The sequence below is a fragment of the Nelumbo nucifera genome, chromosome 6, assembly GCF_055504915.1.
Source record: "Nelumbo nucifera cultivar China Antique chromosome 6, China Antique-T2T, whole genome shotgun sequence".
NCBI classification, from domain to species: Eukaryota; Viridiplantae; Streptophyta; class Magnoliopsida; order Proteales; family Nelumbonaceae; genus Nelumbo; species Nelumbo nucifera.
This window is the reverse complement of record NC_142654.1, coordinates 28012248-28036937: the sequence shown is the minus strand read 5'-3', so window position 1 is coordinate 28036937 and position 24690 is coordinate 28012248. Positions and strand designations below refer to the sequence as shown.

At 39.0% G+C, this 24690-nt stretch overlaps 1 protein-coding gene across 2 annotated transcripts in view; it reads left to right on the top strand.

The window, feature by feature from the left end:
- The window catches only part of LOC104598544 (phosphatidate cytidylyltransferase 4, chloroplastic), a 36039-nt gene extending 13206 nt beyond the window's left edge, over nt 1-22833 (top strand). The window contains exons 4-7 of one of the 2 annotated variants that reach the window (XR_016077344.1): nt 1603-1727; nt 4713-4846; nt 9475-9725; nt 22471-22833. Coding sequence is in view for 1 of the 2 variants with exons in the window: in XM_010260666.3 (XP_010258968.1) it covers nt 1603-1727; nt 4713-4846; nt 9610-9725; nt 22471-22562 (467 nt within the window). In the remaining variant the exon portion in view is untranslated. The remainder of the gene's footprint in view (nt 1-1602; nt 1728-4712; nt 4847-9474; nt 9726-22470) is intronic. The other variant, XM_010260666.3, reaches the window with a different exon arrangement.
- The last annotated feature ends 1857 nt before the right edge of the window (nt 22834-24690 follow it).

The following is a 24690-nucleotide window of genomic DNA, read 5'->3' as shown; positions in this document are numbered from 1 at the left end:
AGGAGATCTTGAAGTCACGTACAACCACATCCACGAAAAAGACAACCAGGCTGTGGCCTGGATAGCAAACGAAGGTCATAGAAGAGAAGTAGCAGCTGAGAGAAGTTGTCATAGAGATTTAGATTATAGGGATAAGTAGACTGTAAATCCCCCTCAGAAATCTGAAATTACAGCCACCTCCTAGTCTACTAGTAGCCCCCTCCTCTATAAAACGCATCCTGTCTGTGGATTTGGCATCAATCCACGGTCAGGATTCATTCACCCCTAGGGTGGAGCTAAGATTTCTAGGGGTGGACTGAACAGTTAAAGCCCTAGATTATATTATTTTTTTAGATGCTTTAGGTTGTCCACTTGTCCTTTTCCCTGTTTGGTGTAACAGGCTCCCATTTTATCAAAAAAAAAAAAAAAAGAAAAAAGAGGAATCCCCTAATATACAAAGGTAAAGCCCCTCTAAATTATAAAGCTCACGACTAATATTAGTGTTTGATTCTCAAACCTAATGCCACCTGTGTCTCAGAGCTGATCAAACTAAGTTTAGAAGAAAGCGCTACTTCCGTAAATCACTCTTGAGCCAGTGGTCTTTGGTGAATGTAATTTTTAGTTGGAGCTAGAATTGGTTTTTCTAGAATTGGGGCTTTTATTTTCAATGTCCATTGGAAGCTTCATCTTGGCCAAAGATTTAGTAAATTGCTGCATGCTTTTCATGTACATGTCTGCTATCTCTGTTGAACCACTATTGGACCTAGTTCAACTTTTACATTCAGAAGAGATTGTGAAACTGGATTACTTGGTACCCCACCCAGAGAACTTTCTCTAGAATATCTGCTCTCCTCTCTAAGAGGTGAATTCGGGTCCTGCTTAGGAGATTTTGCACCCCTGGACCATCACAGAAAGACAGAGCTTAGAGGAATTGAAGCAGGAGACCTGTTTGCTGAAACACTGCTTGGGGGACTATCTTTCTTTTGGACATAGACAGAATGTTGACTATCTGCTGAGAAACATTCCACAACATGAACACCAATATCAGAACTGAGGTGATTTTCAGTGTGTGAGGTGCAAAAGCTCTCAGATCTCTGAGAATCCAAAGTGGTCCAAAGTGGCACATGGGATACCAAAATATTCCAAAACCATCGGATTGTTTTCATTCACAGTTTTTGGAACTGGGAAGTGGGAACTCAATATTATCATAGTCACCAGGAAGAGAATCCATTATTTCTGAATCTTGCAGGTTCTTGATTTCAGAGACATGGTTACACTCTCATGGAACAAAGAAGAAACAAAACAAACAATTGAAACAGAGCAGAAAATAAGAAGAAAAAACATAAAATAGAAGACAATGTGTGGGCCCTTTTAATGACATGTTAGACATTGTGAAAAACAAAGAAGCAGAGGGCAAACAATGGAAGTGAACTCAGGGTCTTCTGACCAAACAACTGAAACATTCTCATTTTTATCATGTGGTCATAGATATGCCTTCATTATTTGTATTATATTATTTTCTTTTAGTGTGCATGTTGCTATTCTTTATGTGTTCCCTATTCTAGCGGGCCTTCATTTGTCCATTTACTAAATTTTGGTTTTTAACCAGTTTATTTTTGGCAGAAATAGGAGCCACTTGGTCCATTCTTCTTGGTGGTCAAGCTCATTGGACAGTTGGTCTTGTGGCAACCTTGATTTCTTTTAGCAGTATAATTGCAGCAGATACATTTGCTTTTCTGGGTGGAAAGGTATTGTGCTTATGGCATTGACCAACATGACTTGACCTTTCGGTTAAATCCATGGCATGCCCACATTTTGTGGTTGAGATAATATTTCTAAAAAATAGTAGATATAGTTTCTGCACTAAAAGGCCATTACCCAATGTTGGTCCCAGCTGGGGTCTTGAACCCACATTCTCACGTTTGTCAGCCTGAGATTTTACCATTAAACCAAATGTTCTCTGGCTTTTAAAATTTGCTTCATTGCTTCATTTTTAAAATCATTGTATTCTGTTGGCAAAAGACAATCAAATATGGTGTAAAGAAGAATGTAGAATTGGGGAAATTTATGAACAATTGTTGTAGGCTATGTAGATTGGGACTGTGCACTGAAATTATAGACTAGGGTGAGTAGGAGGGTGTTATTCACTCTCTGCAATTATACTCATCAAGCTTCACATGTGTGATCTGTAGTCTATGTAGATTTGTATTCTCAAGATTAGCAGATTCACCCCTATCTATTGTCTTTGGAGGCCACTTCCCCTAAAACTGAAGGCATTTTAACCTTCCAAAACAAGAAAATTTTTGTAGCATCTGAGAACCTTGGACTGTTGAGGGTTTGAACACAAAAAATGAATCTGATTTCTCCAACCAGTGACTACTAATCTCAAGGAATAACACTCCTCAACTGTTCTCAACTGGCAGCACCTAATCCCTAAAACAGGGGTCGATCCTTGGACTAATCTCCTAAATTCAGCATCTAGATTTGATTCAAATCAGATCTCTCTAGCAGCCGGATGGCTACTGTCTGCAAAAGAGGTCTAGTAGGGCATCAACTAATCTCCCTTGGTACCTACACCCAAGGCAGAACCCTAGATGTAGATCTTGGTAACCTACTGTCAGATCTAGGGTCTAGAAATACAAAACAGAAAAGGAAAGTGTGAATTGGCCAGTGATTTCAAAGGCGCACCTAGGCACACAGGCGAGGCACATTTTAGGGTAGGCGCCTCGCCCAGGTCCTAGGCGCATGCCTGGTGTGCCTTGCACCTCAACACAGGCGTGCACCTTTTGAAAATTTGACACTTTTTCCCTTTTTTTGAGTCTAGTGGCTGCGCCTCACCCCCTATTTGGTAATATTTTCCATTCATTCATCATAATAAAATATCTTTTTAAAAAGCAATTAAAACTATAAAATCATTATTTTTTATGTGAAAACTAAGAATTTAAGACCCTAACATGGACTTGTTTGGGCTTGCCTCGGGGGGCATGGCACAAAGGTGGCTCGTAGAATTAGGAATGTAATATGCCACATTAGCTACTTGAAGTAATGTAATTGAGAAAAAAGAGATTGTGGGTTTTATATGCTTGAAGATGTTTTATTTGTTTGATTTTATTTTTAAATTCTCATTTGAATATGCTTTACATGTTATGTTTATGTATTTTAATTTTAGATAATAGGCTTTTTAAAACATTTATTTTAAAATTTAAGTTTATAATTTTATTAATATTATGTTTTATAATTTTTTGACTTATTTGTTTTGAAAATTTTGGCTCTTTTTTTGTTTTTCTTATTTTATTTTTTTTAATTTTGCACCTTGCTTGAAAAGGCGCACGTCTCGCCTTGCGCCTTTTTATGCACCTCGTGCTTTTAAAACACTGGAATAGGCCTGAAAAAGAAGAGAATAGTATAACGGTCCAAGTACAGTTGCAGCCTTTAATGTTCTGATACCATGTTCTTAAATTTGCAACAATAATGGAAAAGAAAGGAAGGAGAAGAGATAAAGAACTACAATTGGTTGACAAGGAATATGTCTGTTACTGTACGGTGGGTAAGGAGATCAGCTAATGCCTTTGCGGATAGCTTGGCAAAACAGGGCACAGTTTGAGAAAAACTTTTTTTGGGCTCAACTGTAATTTTTGTATTAGTAATGAGTAATCATGTACCTGTTTTATATTTGGAAAGGCAGAATCTCGTGCCTTCCAAAGGGTCTGATTATGTAATTTATTTCTGATTTAATAGAAATATGATATTTTATCTTTCAAAAAAAAAAGGAAGGAGAAGAAGAGAGAAAATGAAAGAATGGGTGGCAGAAAAGAGTGCTCCAGCCAGCCTTACCATTTGTATTTATGTTAAGAACTAATTACAAGTGAATATATGATTATACCTCTGATTAAGTGACAACAACTAATAAACAAGGACCCGAATGGGCTCAATATCTTAGACCCAGTAACTCTAATAAAGAAAAAAACATTAGACTCTATAAATGGCCCGGCCCAACATATCTACTCCTTACATATGTTGTTCAAATTCGGATTGTAATTTGTAATTCATATATAATAGATGTACCGGGTTCTCTAGGTGTAGCCTTATATTTTGATTATCATGTGATTTTCCAATGTTTCGTAACATACCATGGTGTGAGAGAATACATAATTCAGAAGTTGTCTTGTATGGAGTATGTTTTCTTCTTAGCATTAATCTTTGATTGTTTAATAGGAGAAAATCCAGGAGTGTTTCTACTTTTCCCTACTTTTTCGGTGTTATGGTTCTTTTTTCCTTATAGACATTAGATATACAATACAGCTAAACATTATCACGTTTTTGTTATTCCATCACTGAATTATTATACTGCAACAAAGCTCATCCTTTTCGAACTTGTACAAACAAACTTGCCAATTGATTCAAATTGAACCAATTCAAAAATTGGATATGAGATAAAATTAGGTTACTTTGAGTGCAACTATGTATGTGGTAATGATTTAGATGCACCATTTCCTGTTCTTGGAGGAGCATATAACGCCTTTGTCATGATTTTGAATTCCGAGTTCTTGTTCATGAGCTCTGTAATTGGAATTTGTTTTTCCTTGTACATATTTATATATTCAAACACTTGAAAAAGGAGTATGCAAAAATGATGCTATATTTGGTTTGGGCTTTTTCAAGTTGTAAGTTAGACAACATATTTCAGTGCTAGACCACAAGGAGATCTTTGAGAGATGTTTTTGTATATGCAGACCTTTGGCCGGACACCACTTACTCATATTAGTCCAAAGAAGACGTGGGAGGGAGCTATTGCAGGCTTAAGTGGCTGTATTGCTACTGTGCTTGTCTTATCAAAGATATTTTGTTGGCCAACATCGTTATTAAGGTATTACTGTTAAGTGTTCAATAAGCATCATCATAAATAATTTATAGTTTTTGGATTTTTTTTGAGTGACAGTGTAACACTGAGGTGCATGGACATTTTTTTGGACAAATAGTGGATGATAATATTATAAAAAGGAAAATTGGTGCAAGAGGTTGTAAGAAGATAAAAAATAAAATAAAATCAGCTATTTAGTAGTGATTTAAAAGGCAAGCCTAGGAGCACAGGTGAGGCACATTTTAGGGTAGGCGCCTTGCCCAGGTCCTATGTGCAGCCCTTTCAAAAGGCGCACTCCTGGTGCACCTCAGCCCAGGTGTGCACCTCAAGGGGCGTGGCACAAAGGTGGCTCGTAGAATCAGGAATGTAATATGTTTTACATCACATTAGCTACTTGAAGTAATGCAATTGAGAAAAAAAAAGAGATTGTGGGTTTTACATGCTTGAAAATGTTTTATATGTTTTATTTTATTTTTAAATTCTCATTTGAATATGCTTTACATGTTATGTTTATGTATTTTAATTTTAGATAATAGGTTTTTTAGAACATTTATTTTAAAATTTAAGTTTATGTTTTTATTAATATCATGTTCAATAATTTTTTGATTTTTTTTGCTTTTTCTGATTTTCTGACATTTTTTTTATTGTTAGCATTTTTAAAAATTTTGCGCCTTTTAAAAAGGCGCGCGCCTTGGGCACACATTGACCCCTGCACCTCTTTTGCGCCTTGCGCTTTTAAAACACTGCTATTTAGAAAGATCTCAATGATGTTAGAATGGCTGTTGGTTCATCCAGAGTTCAAGAATGTTGATAGAGGAACATTTGAGGCTGATTTTTGTTCTACTTTGGAAATTATTATCAATGGTATATAGGTAGGTATAGGTATTTGGTTGGTTATGTACTTTTGTTGTTTTTTTGTTATCTTTTCTCAATGTGATATTTCTTCACTTTATACCTGTTATTCTTTTACCATAAAAAGTCCTTGTAATCATCTAAACAAATAAGTAAACCATATATATATATATATTTGCAAATTGGCAGGATACTAGTAAGCATGAATGCTCTAGAGTATATCTAGAAGTATCTATGCAGTACAATGTATCTGTTAGAGGTAGCCGAATAAGGGTAGATTAGTCAACTCACCTTGGTTAAGTTATGAGCTTATGTGGCAGTCTTATTAGAGGTTCTCTGTTCCATACTTAAGTAGGGGCAGTTTAGTCCTTGTACATTTAATTAGAGCCTAATCACTATTAAGAGGTCGACTGATAGGGTTTAGCTATTAGGTTCGACAGTTCTTTCATCATCTTCTTCTTCTCTTCTTCTTCTTCTTCTTCTCCTTCTCTTTCTTCTTCTCCTTACTGGTTCGGACTACTGTAGCAACAGTAGAAACAGTATCATATCCAATAAGTATTGGATACTGTACCAGTATGCTAGGCATGTGTAGGTATCTGTGTAGCGTAGGCCTCCAAGACCTTGATCTTTTGCCAACTATCCCAAATAACTTTATGAAATTGGGTGAAAATGTAAAATTCCTAACAAATCTTAGCCTAATTAGAAGGGCTAATGGATTTGTTCATGTTACTGTTGTAGTGGTGTATTATCTTGTGTATGGCAAAAGAGCATTATTATCCATCTACTATTTTGTTTAAAACATCCTATATATCAAATGGAGTGGGCACTTCCAAGATTTTAAAAGGCTAAAGGCATAGTTGAGGCATAATGACCCAAAAAAGTGAGGCGTAAGCCCCCAAAAAGTGGGCTTAGCTCAGCACAATCTGAACCGATAACCAACTGGCTAAAGGTGGTGAGCAGATAATATGACCAGATAACATGAAATTTCCTCAAGGTTGATCAAGAGACCTTTGCCTTTTAGGGTTTTAAATTTTCTGTTTTCTCGTGAAGTCAATGCCCATACTGTCACTGGAGCAAAGTTACAACTGGTCATCAAACAGAGCTGGGGATGTTTTCTCCATGGATTCAACTACGAACACCATATTTCATATGAGGATCATGATTTCAAATTCAGTTATTGGTGAATGTGATGCAGCAGAAAATATCAACCTTCTGTGGCTAGAAGCTGATAGAAAAGTACTTCCTTTCCTGTTGAATCTTAGATTGCTTAGAGATGAACCAAAGAAAAGCCTCCTAAAAGGTTCTAATCCAAGGAACCTGAAAGTTATTTGAGTAAGACCTTTTGTATCATTTATTTTCTTGATGAAAATTTCATTTTCTATTATCAAAAGGAAGGAAAACAAAAGTTTTTGGAGGAACTCCGCAGGTCTTTAGTATTTAAAGATTGAGTTGACTCACAAGTATCCATTGGATGGTTCTGGGATGGATGCAAGGTGCATTGGGTTTCCTGACATTATTTCTTTTTTGGTTGGTAACCATAGGAATTTTATTAATTTATAAAAGGAATGATGTATATACAGAATGCCAAGCATCCCTATGCTTAGGCTAGAAACAATACAATCCACCTCACCCATTTTTAATTGTATATTAACATTTGAGCCCCCAAAAAAATTATGTTCTATCCATCCCTTGCCTTGCCAATCCATCTACTGCAGTGTTTGTTGACCGTTTCACCCAACAAAACATTACTTCCAATTCCCTTGCCAAGTGCCTGATTTCTTTTATGGCTTGTCTATGTTGTTGCCACATTACTTGTCTGTCGTCAACTATCCAGCTCATAACCACCTTTGGATCTCCCTCTAACACTAATTTTTAAGGTGCATCAATCTGTGTATTCTCAACCCGTGTAGGAAGTGAAGCCCTGTGAATCTCCATGCCCAACTGAACTCCTGAGTATAGAGTAAGTATGTTGCTGTTTTCATCTAAAACAACCCTCCAATGCCCAATGGTCCTGGGTTCCTGCAGCAGCAGCTATCAAAGTTCAATTTTATTTATCATTTATGGGCAGGCTCCATTGCATCTTAACCACTCTCCTTGCCATTGAAGAATGGTCAACTACATGTTATTCCCTAATTATTTCGTCCATTGAGTATGATGTAAACAACTCTATAGTCTTTATCCAATGCATCACCCTAGCTGTAATAATATCAATGATTACTTTCTTATTACGTTCCATCCCATTAATAAATCTTGCATTTCTCTCCCAAATTTTCTTAAATAACCACCACCCTTGTACATCATCACATTATCATTCCCTTCCTTGGTAGATTAAAAGTGTTGTATTATCCAGTCTTGCCACATCATCTAGAGCAGTCAATCTATAACTAAAAACAGAGCAAAACCACTCCCAAATACTTGCAGCAAAAGTGCATCAGATTAGTAAGTGGCAACTTGTTTCTCCACTTGCATAGGCATAGAATGCACACACAAGGGGATAAACACTGGCTAGGTCTCTGTTTTTGAAGAACATTGCAGGCGTTAATCTTATTATAAGAAACCTCCCTATAGAAGGCCCTAATTTTTGGAGGCACCAGTTTACTCTTTCTTTCATTTGAAAAGGCTACAAGGTCAAAGGAGAGGTAGTAATATACAGAAGGAAGCATAAGAGAAAAACCCTGAGAATTAGGGTACCAAATATTGCTATCTGTCAGGTCAGGTCGAAATCTATAAAAGTATTTTCTACAGTCTCCAGAAGCTCCAAGGGCTCAAGGATTTCCTGACATTATGTTAGAGAGGCTTAACTCTGGCATCTAGAGTGAATATCTCATTCAGATGGATTTGGAAACTGTCAAGGGGAGCATGCTTTAAAGGATATTTATTGTATTTGGTTTTGTCTGGTCTTGTCTTTCAAGTCACTCTTAAGGTTTGGTTTTTCCTTCCTTGCATTGACTAGATTACTAGATTCATTTCCATTAAAAGTTTTAGTACAATTTAAAAGAGCTTCTCCATCTGGTTAATGATAAAAAGAGAGTAAAAAAATAGGTGGTACTTTTACAATAAATAATTCAAAAAGAACTAAGTTGTTTCAACAATGACCCAAATACCTTGGCTGCATTAGGATTGGTAGATTTCAGGGATGGAGTCTGAAAAAAGGAGGGGATTTTAATTGGGATGGATTTCCATTTCCTTTTGCAACCATTAGATGAAGGGAGAAACAAAAAAATGGGTGGATTTTGAAGGGCAAAATTCTGCCAATTTGAGTTGGGTTGAAATTTTTAGGGGGTGATCATTTTTTGCACCCATGTGGACCACCTCTATTTTAAGTTTTTGTCGTTGAGTTGAGGTGAGAAGGTTACATGTAATTGTGAAGATCAACCTAGCCCCAAAGACAATTCTGTGGAAGGTCATGAGTACAGTCTTCTTGTGGATTGCATTCCAAGGGGGTATAGGAGAGAGAACCTTCTTTTGTTTTTGTTTTTTTTTTCATTTGATACACCTTATAGTTTTTCTCTTTCTGATATAGATCCAAGGGTGTTATTGTTTGATGCATATGGGCTTTCTCTATACATATGATTTTGGACAGGAGAAACTTCCTCCCTGGACAAACATAGCTATCTTTTATATACAACCATATGATCAATAGATCCTAGAAAAATCAATAGTTTTAACAATACATTTATGATTTTGTTTCTGTTTCTTTGGTTGCAAGTTTTCAACCTGCATATGTTGAATACTTGTTTATGGTTTGTTTATCATGCTCAATCTGCTTTGTACATGTGCAGTGCCTACATCAGGAACATGATTATTTGAGTGGTCTAGATATCCTATCCCTATGGCTAAAAACTTCCTGATTAAATGGTATTGACTTAATGATAAGTTTTTTAAACTTTGTGCTTACTTTCTTGGATGACCATCAGTGCTACAGCTTTTGGATTTCTGAATTTTGTGGGATCTCTTTTTGGTGACCTCATTGAGTCAATGATTAAACGTGATGCTGGTGTCAAGGACTCTGGATCCCTCATACCTGGTCATGGTAAAATACTCTCTTCTTAGTTTAATTGTGTCAAAAGATGTCGAGCTTGTATCTGGCGGTTCATTTAATGTAAAAACATGTGATTGTTTATTTTTAGATCTTGAACATATTTGTGTGATATTTTCAATTAGTGGCAATTAACTCTATGCTGATGTTATTTATATCTATTATTAGAAGATATTATAACATGTTACATACCCATAATAATACTGTATGGACTTTGAGAATACAATGGTAGCATTTTTTTAATGAATAACATGCAACTTCATTGAATTATGTAGATAAAGAAGAGATAAAGAGGAAGTACATGCAATGGTGTGAAGCACCCCTGAGAATGGGCTAGTCTTGTTACCCACTCCCTATTTACAACTATTCACAATGATATGTACACGTCATGCACGTCTCCCATGGGAAGCTACTCCTCACCCCTCCAAAAAAAAAGGAAAGAAAAAGATTCCTGTATTCCCGTTAACCCATTGTCTTTCCAAAGCATCAGCTGTGCTATTGCTTGACCTTTAGGTCCACCTGAACGTAGCCCTTGGCATCCCAACCAATTGTTATTACCCCACTTAACACATTTCTATACCTGCATAAACCAATTCTAGTTCCCTTCAGCCATCCTGCAACTACTTTAGAGTGCCATTCTACAATCATGCCACTGCTTTGTAGTTCTTTTTGCTTTCCTCAATCTCAACCCTTGTAGGACTGACAACAATTTTGCTCTAGTGTTTTCAATCCGTTGTTGACCTGTGTGGTCGAATCGTCATCCAGTGACAATTCTGGATCAGTTTAAATTCTTTATTTTGTGATTTGGCCTAATAATTTTGCCAAAAACACCTTTTTTGGCCTTAAAGCTCAGAATACATAATGTTGTCATGGATTGACCTGTTCAACCTGAATGATCGAACTGCTGACCTGCCACCTGGAGAGGAAACAGGTCCACCTTTGTGTTGGTTCAACACCTGAAATTTTCCTGGATTACCAATATACCACCTATTGGAGTTCAGTTGGGGGGGGGGGGACCAGAGAACTGAGGACAGGTATCTTTCTAGGAGAATAGGATTCCAGCTGTCCAGCATAAACTACCATTTCCTGAAGATACCATTTGACAAAAATGAGTGAAAAACATGTTTGGTGACTTTATCTAATGGGCTTATCATCACCAAAATATTATCGATAATAGCCTCTCATGACTGTCTTTACCACCACCGATTTACACCTACAAAGAATTTTTGCCTTGCTTCTTTGGTAGAGAGAGAGAGGGCCTCCTCAAGACCTTCACAGGAGTTGATTTTAGATTGATCTACTTTCCAACAGAAAGCTCTAATTTCTGGTGGCATAAATAAAATAAATGATATTAATGTAAACAATGTTACGGTGAAAAATTTGTCAATCATGGAAGTGTGACATATCAGCATTTCTTAAGGATACTAATATCCTTGCCAGAGTTTCCCCATTTCAGAGAGAGCAATAGGAGAGGCATTCAGAAACCACACTGGTGACATATAGATGGTATATTCAAGTCCTGTTGGGAAGTGATTCTATCAGAACAAAGCTTTGATCTCTTGAAGGTCTCTGTTTCTGCTTCTCCTTGAGCAATGACAATGTGGAAGTGGAGGGGGATTCACAGATGATTATTGGCTTAGATGCCATCGTGGTGAAGACCAAGATGTTTAGACCATATGATATTCCTTGTTCAAGTAGGTTAGAAGATTAGCAAGGATAGTGCTAAACCGGGCTGAGTTATAATATGGGTGTTAGCCTACCTTTGTAATTTTGGATTGTGAAAACCAATGGTGGCTGGGCTAATTTGGTTTAGTGTCTACCTCCTTTTAGAAGTATGTACTTTCAATATCTTTTTATTTAAAAAGCTTGTGTATCTGTTGTACTCAGGCCTCATAGGGGAAGGGGATTCAGTAAGAGCTGAAGTGATGGCAGCAAACATAGAGGTACAGAAGGCTAAGGAGTTGGGAGGTGAAAGGTTGATTGTTGAAGGAGATTCCAAAGTTGTTATTAGCTGGCTTTTAAAGATGGAAGCTGCTTGGTGCTTCAGGAATTAATTAAAGCAATTCAAATGGTTCTCTAAGGATATGCAGATAGAAATCAAATGGGTCCAAAGATCAGAAAATAGTTTAGCTGATTGCCTGGCTGAGCAGGGAGTTAATAGACAACATCTTTTTTGGGCAGTGAATTATCAAAAAAAAAACATCTTTTTTGGGCAGTGAGTGATGTAAAATGTTTGGGTGGGTCGGAAAGCTAGAGCTGTATGTACTCACAAGTCACAACTTCTTGTTGTACTTCTTTAATTAATGACTGGATTTTCATTGTGTTGCTGATAAAAAAATGGCTTGTGTATCTGTTAATGGTAAACATATATCCCACTTCCACTGTCTGTGTGAAGACATCTTAAATTAGATGATCATCATTAAAAACAACATCAATAGTTAGTTGTGCCATTAGGTAGGGTGCGGAAAATTTTTGTTCTACCATTACATGTGAGACCACATTCTTTGTAATTTTGTTGGATCTGCTGTGGCTGAGGCTTCTATCGAGGTGATGTCAGAGGAAAGGGATATGAAGAAAGGAAGAGTTGACTTGAAGACTTTAGTTGATAAAGAGGTGGAAATTAGCAAGTCTTTGGGCTTGTTTTTCTTAGGAGGAGAAAACTTTGCTAGAAGAGCCTTTGAAGCATTTGAAAGGAAGAGGAAGGAAGAAAATTTGAGAAAGGCTTCTGAAGCGTTAGGGGGAGAAATTTGGGATAAGGATGGAGGCCTAGAAGCGTTTGGTGAGGTGGAAGATTGACCTGTGTCTAGTAATTTTGCTTTGTTGGTGTTGCGATTGATGTGAAAATGTGGCTTCTCATTCTGTTTTACCTTCCGTTTTGCTGTTGTAGGCGGGTAGTAAGAGCTGTTGTTGGGTCTGGAGGGTGTTATTTTTTATTTTTTTGATGCAAAGGTAACTTTTTTATTGAAGAAGAAACAAACAGAAGTACATGAGAGGATGTACTGAAGCCAAGAAAGGATTGGCAGGATTACAAAGGCAAACAACTGTCACTAAACAAGAAATCTCTAGAGACCCCTGATTTTGCTAGGATATCAGCAACAGAATTTTGCTCCCTAGGAATCCAGACCAACTTCACATTCATAGAGCCTACGATATCCCTGGCTTCAGCTAAGAAGTGGGCTAGTCTCCGGGGCCCTCCCTTATCCTGTAACCAAGCTATAGTATTTGCAGAATCCCCTTTAATGGTTAAGGAGGATAAACCTAGCCGTTTGGCAAGGCGAATTCCTGTAGTGCAGCCAAAACCTCTGCCTTTGTGGCATCAGCCCTCCCAATCGGACCACTGTAAGCCCAGCAAATATTCCCCCTTTCCCCTCGGATTAACCCCCGATTCCTGCTTGACCTGTGGATCCTTGGGTGCTACCATCAAAGTTTAGAGTCATTTCTCCTTCTTCTCTAAGAGTCTGTCTCATAGTCCACTCAGATCTTGGAGAGGAGTGTAGGATTTCTTGAAGGTTTCTGTAGAGATCATTTAGGGAGAAACCTTTGAACACTTCAACATTGATTACCCAAAGGTTGCAGAGATGTGTGATGTAGGAAGTTAGATCTTCAACATTTCTAGCTTTATTTTCAAAGGTTCTATTGCTCCTTTCTTCCCAAATGCCCCACAAAACTGTATGGGTCACTGTATTCGAGTAAAATCTTCCTCTTTTTCCTAGCCCTCTATCTTGCCATTGCCACAAGATGTCCACCACCCTCTCTGGGAACACCCAGCTATAACCAACTAGGTTTAGGAAGAAGTGCCAAATCTTTCTAGTGACCAGTTAATGAAGAAGGATGTGATCAGTTGTCTCCCTGTCACCATGACAAAGAGGCCAGACATGAGGGGAGATGCATAACCTGCCTTTAAACTTTTTCTGAAGCAACTCGCAGGTGTTTATTCTCTTTAAACAAGCTTCTCACACAAAGAAAGAGACTCTACGGGGGATGTGCATGAGGCACATGAGGCGTACGCCTCTAGCAGGCCTCATGCACATCCCCCGTAGAGTCTCTTTCTATCAATGGATTTAGATAGCATACGCCTCAGGGCGTTTTGGGAATGCCTCGCGCGCCTCCAAGTGTACACCTCCCATGCCTTTTAAAACACTGGTTCCAAGTTGTTCCCGAGGGTGAGGGGTTGAGGCTAGAGGCTACCATGGCTTCTTTGGATTGGGACAGGTTAAAGATTCTAGAATAGGAGTTAGCAAGGGTGTCCTCTCCCCACCACAAATCAGTCCATAATTTGATTCTATTTCCATTCCTCACCTGATATCTAACAGAACCAAAAAGAGATCATAGATAGAAGTAATACCTTTCCAAGGGTTAAGAGGCTTTGGCCCGGTTCAAGTGGACCTTGCTATCCCAACCATTGGCATGTCTCCCGTACTTGCTCTTGATGATTTTTGTCCACAACGCTTCTATCTCCAAGGGATATCTCCAAAGCCATTTTCCAAAAAGGGCCAAGTTCCTTTCTTTGATATGTCCTAGTCCCAAACCACCAACTTCCTTTGGCTTGCAAACCTGATTCCAGCCTACTAGATGACACTTGTTTTCACTACCCACTTCCCATAGGAAATCTCATTGTAGTTTTTCAATCTTGCTTTTTACTTAGCTTGGGATTCGGAAAACCGATAGAAAGTAGGTTGGCAGGTTGGCAAGGGAAGCCTTAATTAGCATAAGTCTTCTACCTTTTGAAAGAAAGCTTTTCTTCCACGTGGCCAATCTTTTCTCACATTTTCCCACTACCGGGTCCCAAAAACTTTGACTTCTCGGGTTCCCACCAAGAGGCATTCCCAAATAGGTAATGGGGAGCCTCTCCAACTTACACCCCAACAGCTCCCTAAACCTCTCCAAGAGAGGGTCATCTACATTCAGGCCCACAATGTTGCTTTTAGAGTAATTAGTTCTGAGTCTTGTCACCATCTCAAAACTATTTAGCACTCTTTTTAAGATGGAAATGTTCTCCAGATCTGCCTCCAGGAAAAGTATAATGTCATCTGCAAACATCAAGTGAGAAACTGGGACTGCCTCCCTACCTATCTCAAAACCTTTTAGCAAATTTAACTCCCTTGCTTCTTGTATCAAGTAACTGAGTACATCCGCCACCATAGTGAAGAGTAGGGGGGAGAGAGGGCACCCTTGTCTCAAGCCCCTGTTTGCATTAAAGTATCTAGTAGGTTCACCATTAATCAAGACTGAAAACCAAGCAGAGCTTATGCACCCTTTTATCCATCTCATCCACCTTCTACCAAAACCTCTCAAGCTTAGAATATCTAACAAGCAATCCCAATCCACTTTGTCATAGGCCTTTTCAAGGTCCAACTTGATTACCACCCCTGGCTTGCCACTTTGTCTTCTTTCTTCTACACATTCATTGGCCACTATAATGCTGTCAGTAATCTGTCTTCCTTGCACAAAAGCGAATTGGTTGTTTGAAATTTGGTCATTCAGCACCTCCTTTAGCCTTGTTGCCAACACTTTCGCTACTATTTTGTATAAGCTTCCCACCAAACTGATAGGTCTGAAATCCTTAACTTCTAAGGATCCCTCTTTCTTTGGCACTAGGGTGATGAATGTTGAGTTGTTTCCTTTGTTCACAATGGCTGATAGGTAGAAGTCTGCAAACACCTCCACTAGATCAGACTTGATTGTGTCCCAGCAAAGTTGGTAGAAGAGAATAAGGAACCCATCCGGTCCAGGAGCTCTATCACTGTCCATCTTAAATATTGCTTCTTTAATCTCTTGCTCTTCTAAAGTTCTTTCTAGCCACACCCTTTTGTCTTCAGACAAACTTAGGCCCTCCCATCTGTTCAGAGGAATTCTGTTAGTGCCCTCCTTTGAGTAGAGGCCTTTGAAAAACTGCACGATGACTTCTGAAATTTCTCCCTTGTCATCTACCTCTCTCTACCCCACCCTCAGTTTTGAGATGTAGTTCTTCTTTCTTCTTCTTGAAGCGTAACTATATAAGAACTTTGAGTTGTTATCTCCCTTCTTCAGCCATCTCATTCAAGACCTTTGTCTCCAATAGATTTCCTCCCTTAGTATAATTTTCTCCCACTCCCTTCTAATAACTTCTCTTCGGTTTCTACCCTCTGCATCCAAATTCCTTGTTTGCTCTCTCTGATCCAGATCATCAATCTCTTGAATTAGCTTATTCTTATCTTCCACAAAACTTTTAAACTCCTCATTACCCCAAGCTTTTAGTTTCCCCTTCAGGTGTTTTAGCCTCTGCTGAAAGCGGAACCCTGCCCAACCCTCCACCCTGCACTCCTCCCACCAGGAAGCTACTCTTTGCTGAATGTTCTTATGTGCAGTTCATACCTTCTCCAACCTAAAAGGCACCCTTCTCTTCCTAAAGACTGCATTCTGGAGCACCATCGGCCAATGGTCAGAGATCCAACAAAGCTTAATTGACTGCAAACAATTAGTTAAGTGTTCATCCCAGCCATTGGTCATGAGGAATCTATCCAATCTGCTACTTATCGCGCATTCCCTCGTGTTTGACCAAGTAAAGGAGCCATTGTTGGGGCGGGGGGGATCTCTAAGGTTGTGTCTAGCAATGAACTCAGAGAAGTCCTTCATACTTCTTGTTACTCTCCTACTATTTGAGCTCTCACTGCAGAATTTTGTGACATTGAAATCACCACCAACACACCAGGCAAAGTCATCAAACTCATGCAGGGAGTCCAATTCCTCCCATAACCTCCCTCTCTAAGAAGGAGAATTTGGTCCGTACACTCTAGTCATGATCCAATTGAATCCATCAGAAGTATTTGTGAAAAGGAATGAGACAATAAACTTTCCTTTGTCCACTTCTATTCCAATAACCACCTCCTCTTTCCACATAATTAGGATTCCTCCCGCTGTTCCCGTTGCAGGGAGATCTACCCATTTCCTTCCTCTGATTCCCCAAATTGCTTAATCAAATTTCTGTTCGTTACTTCTTTCTTTGTTTCTTGTAAGATCACTATGTCTGGGTCTTCTCTCCTTAAAGTATCTTTCACCAAACTTCTGTTCAAACTCCTTCCAAGCCCCCTTACGTTCCAACTTAAAATCTTCATGATTTGCCTACACCTTCCTTTCCCTTAACCAACCTTCTATTGGTGCTGCTTACAGGCCCAGTTCCTTGGTCAACAAAGCCCTATTGAAGTCTCTTGAGCTCTCTATTTGTCCCTTTCTTTACCCCAAGTACCAACTTTTTCCCTTTGCTGCTTCCTTTTGTTCCTATCTGATGCTTAGTGCCTTCCCCATTGTTCTCTTGATCGGCAATATTCAAGCGAGTCTTCAATGTCAGAGCTTGTTCGTAGGGACTTGCCGAGGGTTGGGATAGAAGCCCACCATCACCTGAATCAAGAGAAACAAAAGAAACACAGTGAGGCTCAGGTACAGAGGAGAAGGAAGAATAAGTAATACAGGGAGAGCAAGTAAAGAGGTTAGACGAAAGGCCTGGTTTGGAGTTTGCTGCAAATTCAGTCTTTCCTCCTTTCTCAAGGTGTCTAGGATCAGAGCGACCATAATCTGGGTTCACAAGCTGCATTAGCTCCAGAATTTCCACACTGCCCCAGTTTTCCCGGTTCTCAAATAATGATTGTGCTCTTTTTAGAGCCACCTCCCGGCCATCAATGTCTTCCTCAGATTCATATGAACTCAGCTCTGAATCAGACTCCTCTTCATTGATAAAAAAAAAAAATCAGACTCCTCTTCCACATCTTCTCTATTTGAACTCGAACTCCCTGTATGCAATGGCGTTGGAGGGCGATTCACATCTCTTGCTTCCCCTCCGACTGAAAGTGGGGTATCTGGAAGGTCTTTGCCTAAGAACAGAGGAGTAACGACAGGGCTGTCATAAACATTTTCCTCGTGAGAACATTCAATCTGGGCTTTTGTCTTTATTTGGCCCACTAGCTCAGGCTGGACATGGATTAGGGAAGGGGTTCGGGTCTCTAGGTCGGGTCGGGCTTTGGAATGGCCGACCACCCGACATCTACTATCCTTCTTCCCCTGGGTTTCTTTCTTCTTAAAATTTAAAATTTGAGTAAAGTTTCCTTTTCTTGCCCGAGCTCCCTCCCCAGTCCCACCAGATTTCCTTTTATGGTTCCATGCTCTTTTCTTATGAAGAAATCTTTTTTGCATCTTGTTGGTCTTGAATCACACTCAACCTCACCTTAGAGGCAGATGGCGCATCAACTTCCCTTTCTGCGCCACATGTATTGACACCAGTCTGGTGAGTTAACTCAGCTAAGCTCTGTACTGACTCGTTCGTCTTATCCATCCTGAGTGAGCAATAGAGCCATACATCTCTATCGAGGATGGGAACTACACGAGGCACTTTGTAAACTCCTCTACCTCTCACCCTGATCCTGGCAAATCGAAGTTCCTGGAAGCCACTTGTGTTATCTGGAGGGTGTTATCTTAACAACTGCCTTTAGGTGGTACTCAGTTTTTTTGTTGGTTCATATAACCTTGACCAATGTCCATCCTGGACTATTACTCTTTTAGGACTTTTAACTGCAACAGTGCACTCCAACTTGTGCTGTCAATGAACTTTGTTGCACAAGATAAAAGCATTAATTGGAATGAAGTACTTTATTGGGGATATCTTAAGATTATGAATCTGAATGACTTCAATTCCTTGTAAGCCCATGCTGGAACTGGACCTCGTTTTTTTTCTTCATCTGAATTATCTACTCGACAGTCAAAGCAACTCAAACTCTACCTTTGGTTCTATTCTACTTCTCTGGGAAATATCCTCTTGCTCTAAATTCTTTTAATTCCATAAATCCAAGGCATTCAAAGTAGTTCAAGATTCTGCATTTAACACCCCATTGGGCAAAAAGGGGAAAATCAACCAATACAATTAATTTTTAGACCCAAATGTTAGTTGCCAGAACTCTCTCTCTCTCTCTCTCTGAAAAAAAAGAGGAAGTAAACTATGGTTAAGGAACCTGTGATATTTCTCCAAAATATCCTATGTACTTATTCTGTCCCTTCATGTTTTTGCATGATGCAACTTATCTTCCTGTAGGGGGTAGAATTGGACCTTCAGAAAATCAACTACTTGGAAATGGATTGAACACATTGTTGTTTTATCACCAATAATCTGTTGAAGTGATTAATGTGGATGTAAGTCATGTTGGTGAGAGAGAGACTGAGTCCTGGAAGCGAGTTTGGCAGGGAGGTTCATTGGGATTGATTTGGAAGTCGAGAAGGTAGAAGCATGGGTGTCTTTTGAATGGGGAAGGGATAGGCTTTTGGGTGTCAGGAAACATAATGGGGGGCTGTTTCTCTTCATGTTTCGTAACAGAGCTGAAGTAGAGTGGGTGCTGGAGTTAGAAAGGGAGATGATCAAGGAGATTGACTTACATTTAAGTAGGTGGTTCCCGGCAGCAGGGGCAATTGGTGGCGGCTTGAGAAGAAGAGCATTGTGGATTGGGGTGTTGTGTATACCACCTCTTCATGTGTAGTGTTTACTCACATTCGGAAATTGGAGGGCTCTATGGCAAATTTCTCAAACATGATGACAAAAATAAGACATGGGATAAGTTGACGTTGCTAGAATCTTGGCAGAGGTTGAGGACGTTGCTAGGATCCCAAACATGGTGGAACACCACTTTGTTGGGGAGAGTCATGATCAGAGGTTGCTCGTAGAAGGGGAGGATCAGGCTTTCTTCAATGTGGCAAGGGCAAAAGAAAATAAAGAGGAAGAGATGGAGGGAAGAAAAGAGGAATGGAGTGTGGTAGAGTAGGATTAGAGGGAAGGAAGTGGTGAGAATACGAAAAGATGGCCAGAGGAGGAAGACAATAGGCTGGGGTCCTCGGGAGAAAAGTTGTAGTTTTGGGAGGGGAAGGTGAAACTGAAGCAGTGGTAGGGAAGCACACGGGAGGAGTATGTGGGTCCTAGGGAGGAAACTAATTTTAGTGGGGACCACTTCATGTCAAAAATGTTAAAGAGAGATGAAAGAAAAGACAAGAGAATTAGATCAAGGGTTTCTAGAAAGGGAGCTGGAGGAAAATCTTTTGTCTGATTGAGCCGTTAAGGTCATTTTGGTTTCTAAAGAAGAGAAGAGGAGGGGCTCAAGCTTGTAGAGAAGAGAAAGAAGAGTGGATCTGGGTTATATCCGAGTATGATGGTGCAGGGAAGAAGACTCGAGGTTGACAAAGGATAAAGAAGAGGTGATAGTGATTGATAGATCAAGTAAAGGTTCAAGCAAAGGAAGGGATAGAAGCGATTTTCAAAGCGGTGGACTCTACGGAGGTGGTAGCGAGTGACAATTTTAGTCAAATTGGAGCTGGAGTAAGTTCAAAAGAGGTTGACAAAGGATAAAGAAGAGGCGATAGTGATTGGTAGATCAAGTAAGGTTCAAGTGAAGGAAGGGACAGATGCAGTTTTCAAAGCGGCGGACTCTACAGAGATGGTGGTGAGCAACAATTTTAGTCAAACTGTAGCTGGAGAGATCTCAAAAGAGGTAAGTGATATCCCTGTTTTGATCTCAGGGTTGGAACTTATCTGTGAAGTCGAAGAGGAGGGTGGTTTGAGGGAGAAGGTGAAGGAAGGAGGGAGGGGCTCGAGGGGAGAGCTCATGATTGAGAAAATGACATTTTTGATCGATCAAAAGTAGTTAAAGTTGAGGGAGGCAATGAAGCATAGAAGAGGAAGGTTTCAACAGGCACAGTTAAGACTTGTTGGTTACTGAAGTGATTGTTAGAAAAGTAGGAATCGATTTGAGTTGGAGGAGGGAGCAAGATAAGAATGAAAGTCTGGATACTTTGGTGGCTGCGAAAAAGGTGAGAGGCTCAAGCAATCCTCAGATTGTGCGCATTACCAAGGTTTTCTCGCGGCTTAAAGAGGATATTGTTGGAGTGGGTCCCAGTAGCAAATTCAAAATATTGTACAAGAAGGGGATAAAACTAAAATTCAGATGGGGAGATTCAAGACTCTGTGGATACGATCAGGTAGGAGTTCCCTTCAGAGTCTATTTTTGAGGGGTAGATGGAAGCTAATGAAGATAGGAAAGGAAGGCGGAAGCGAAGTTAAGAGGGAGGGAAGATGGTAAGGAGGGTTTAATAAGGAAGGGTGGACTGTAAGGAAAATTGTTGATAGAGAGGTGGAGATTGGCAAAGCCAGAAAAGCTTTTGAAGAATTTGAGAAGATGGGGGAAGAAAGCATTAAAAGATCAACTACAGGGGAAGGGAGAGAGATTTGGAATGAGCAAGGAGGACAAGAAGACTTTTATAATGGGGAAGACTGAGTTTGGCCATGGGAAGATATAGTGGGGGTTGATGTCTGTTGCTGGAAGGGTTGGATCTCAAATTCTCTTGTGTGCTTTTGTGTATGTTTTTGTTGCAAGTCTTGTTGTTAGATCTTTCGAGAGGTGTTTTCTTAGCACCTATGGTGTGGTTGTATCCAGCTTCTTTTTATCCTTTTAATAAAATTTTTCTTTTTATCTTTTAAAAATTAGAAAAAAAAACCTAAAAATAGGACTGTAAGAAACTGGAGGTAAAAGTACAGAAAGCCATAAATGGGAAGTTAACAGAGAAGTGATGACAGTGTTCTGCAATGCTTATGGTGTATGTTGTAAAACTCCCCTTACCCAAAAAAAGTTGTGTAAAACTCCCTTTAGAGAGCAGCTGTGAGCCTGTGATGCCTACAACCATCAATTTGTGCAGCGAAGCTGAAAGGTTGTTGCACCTTTATGCTCTTCTTCCATAAATAGACTATGTTATGAGGCCTCTATTGCCCTCCTAGATTGTTTAGAATTTGCAAGTTCAAGGACTACAAGCATCTTTGAATTATGTTGATACGTTAGAATTGTCTATACAACCAGACCATATCATTTTGGAGGAATTAGTCTCAATATTGCATTAATCATGCTCATCCTCTAAATGTGAGGGATTGAACTCATGGTTCAAAATGCACTGTGTTGCACCCTTGGAATTGCTGAGCAGATTATTACTCAAGATGTAGAAAAGCAAGTAGAACAGGCAAGCAAGGTGGTACCACTGGAAGGTCTTGGTGGAAATAGAAGATCAGATGACATGTCATCCTGATGACAATAGTACTATACTGTATTTCACCTTGGAATTTTGCTTCTGTATGCATTGGACAATGTGGGGAGAGGAAAACAAATAATAAAAATGACAAGTAGGATTCATGTATCCAACCCCGTATAGTTGGAGTAGAAGATAACACTCGGCAATAAAAGTGTATTTGAATAAGAAAAGAGAGATTGGAAGAAGGGAAATAGAGATACATAACTGTGGAGAGAGGAAGAGGGTGTTGGAGAAGAGAGTTGACCATCCTCTCTCCAGTCGATTAACTTTGTTTTATTAGATCTAATCTCAATTAAATGAACAATTACAAAGATGTCCTTAGTAGGGCGGCTGCTGACTCAATAGCATAAAGAAAAATAGTAACAGGCCCATGAACATGAGGTCCTAACAAAAGAATAACTAGTAAGAGAGCGAATAAAAGAAACTGGTTTGGTCCAGTATGGCTATGGCAGTATCTCTACAGTTGGGACAAGCCTTAGGTGATGATGGTGTTGATAAACAAGGGGTTTTTTTTTTTTCTTTACTTCATTTTTTATCTCTTATTTTTCATTTTATTATTTTTTTGGTAGTTTAGTTCTATCTGAATTTAGTTTGTTATTCACTTGTATTCTGCATCCACTGAATCATAAACACTTATTTGGTTTACAATGAGCAGGCGGTATACTTGACAGAGTGGACAGTTACATTTTTACTGGTGCACTTGCATACTCCTTCGTCAAAACATTACTACCACTTTATGGAGTTTGAATATTAAAACTGAACATTGCTGATAAAAAGCACAAGAAGTTTCTGGTTCACTCATTTCGGGAATGTGACAACTACCAGTAAGTTTCGAAGAGCATGCGAGCAAACACAAAACCATTTAATTGGTATATTTATTCTTGGAGAAGAAACATGGGAGCTTGGTTGAATCTTCCTCAGCTTTAATAGTTCTCATTCTAATCCCTGTTCAAGAAAACACTTTGATTTATATGTTACCTTTATTATATTTTTTATTTATATGTTAAATTGTTTTCCATGATTCGATCTTACTTGGATTCAAAGTACCTCTCACTCCGAATCTGCACAAGGGCACGAACACAGCAACTGTGTTGGATATCTATAATTGATCCTCCACATCGTGAAATTCCATTCGGTTGCTTGCAGAGGCTATTGGTGCACCTGTTTATGATAAAGTTGGTGTGAACATGAAAATTGGTTGTTAAATCCTAGTGAATTGTAGCCCTTTTTTTGGAGGATGCAGAAGATATTCGTTTTGTGCAGCTTATATTTTGGAGAAGAAGATTTGACAAAGAAAGATTTTTTAGGAGTATTAGTTCATTTTGGTCTAGGAATTATAGATCTTTGTTCAGAAATAAAGACAATAAAACAGCTTCTTGTTAGATTCTTAGTACACCTATACAAGTCATTTACTACCAATTAAATTGAAGAAAGGAGGATTGGAAATTTGCCCTGAATTATGTTTAAAATTTGCAGATATTGTAGTGAATCGAATTTAATCTGTTCTCGTATTTCTTAGATTCCTAACTTGCAAAAATGCAACTTTAGGGATCCCTGCCAATATGCAAGATAGGCCCTAAAGCTGGTTTGAGAAAACAAATTTTCCTAAAAGTGAAACATGGAAAACATGTTTTTGGTTGTGATTTGATATTGTTTTTCATTAGGGAAAATCTATGATACTGGAAAGACATGGTACCAGAAGAGCCTTGACCAATCAAAGCACCCCGTGAATTTTGATGAATACCACCTGATTAGTCACCTCCTTGATACAGATTGATTGGCTGTAAGTTATACCGGCATACTAGTTATGGTACTCGGGCAAAGGTTCTACTTTTTTTTTACCGGTCTGCAAAGGTTCTGACCTAATGTATACGTTCATTTTTCTTATTCTTATTTTAGTTATGGACCTAAATTCATATGAATGTGGGTCGCCATGTGTGGGAAAATGGGCCCAAATCCATAAGAGCTTTAAAGCAGCACCTGTAAATTTTGTATTACATATTTTCAAGGGGATGTTTTCTGGAGTCGAAATGGCGATGTTTTCACTTTGTTTTGAAAAAGAAATAAATTCTGTGAGTGCATTCCGTGTTTGTGTTGATGTGGTGTAAGAAGAAAAAAAAATCATGTTGGCAAGCACCTTATTAGTTTCCGACAACTTGCTGTATGATTTGAGATCCTCGTCATAGCACATTTATCATCCATTGTCTAAAAAATCATGGATAAAAATTTTTGTTGCCCGAAATATCGAGCCAATTGGTGTGTGATGAACAGGTTTTTTTTTTTTTTTTTCTTTTTTTTCCTCAGGGTTTATTCAATGTGAGCATTCTCGTCAAAAAATCACTATTAAGATTACAGAAGTAACAAGAACAAAATTGTTCTGATAAAAATCTATAAATTTCAGACATGGACGAGGGGCTAATGTATAGGTTCTACAGCATGGCCGTTACTTTGAGGTATTGTAAGTTGTAACACCCCTTCACAATCATTATTGAACACGATTTCATTGCTGACCAAATGATGTGGGGGATGACTTTGGTGGATTCATCCCACTAATAATGTGCAGTAGTATAAATCCCTACACAACTCAAAAGTCAAACCTTACCTCATTAATGCCATTTACAGAGGCCTTGCTTGATGACACTTCTGATGCTCAGTTTATCTAGTTTGTTGCTTCTTTTTTAGTGGTGGTGTCCAGTTGGTTTTGGTTTGTTTTGGCCAGTCAGTGTTTGTGTTGAGTTGTGGGTTGTTTTTTATGCTTTGTATCTATTCCATGTAATCTGAACATTTTCAACGAAGAATTGCCTTTTGGCATATTTGGGATAAAAAAAAAAGGTGAAAACTTTCTTGACCCCTTTCAAACCACTGGAGTCTCTGA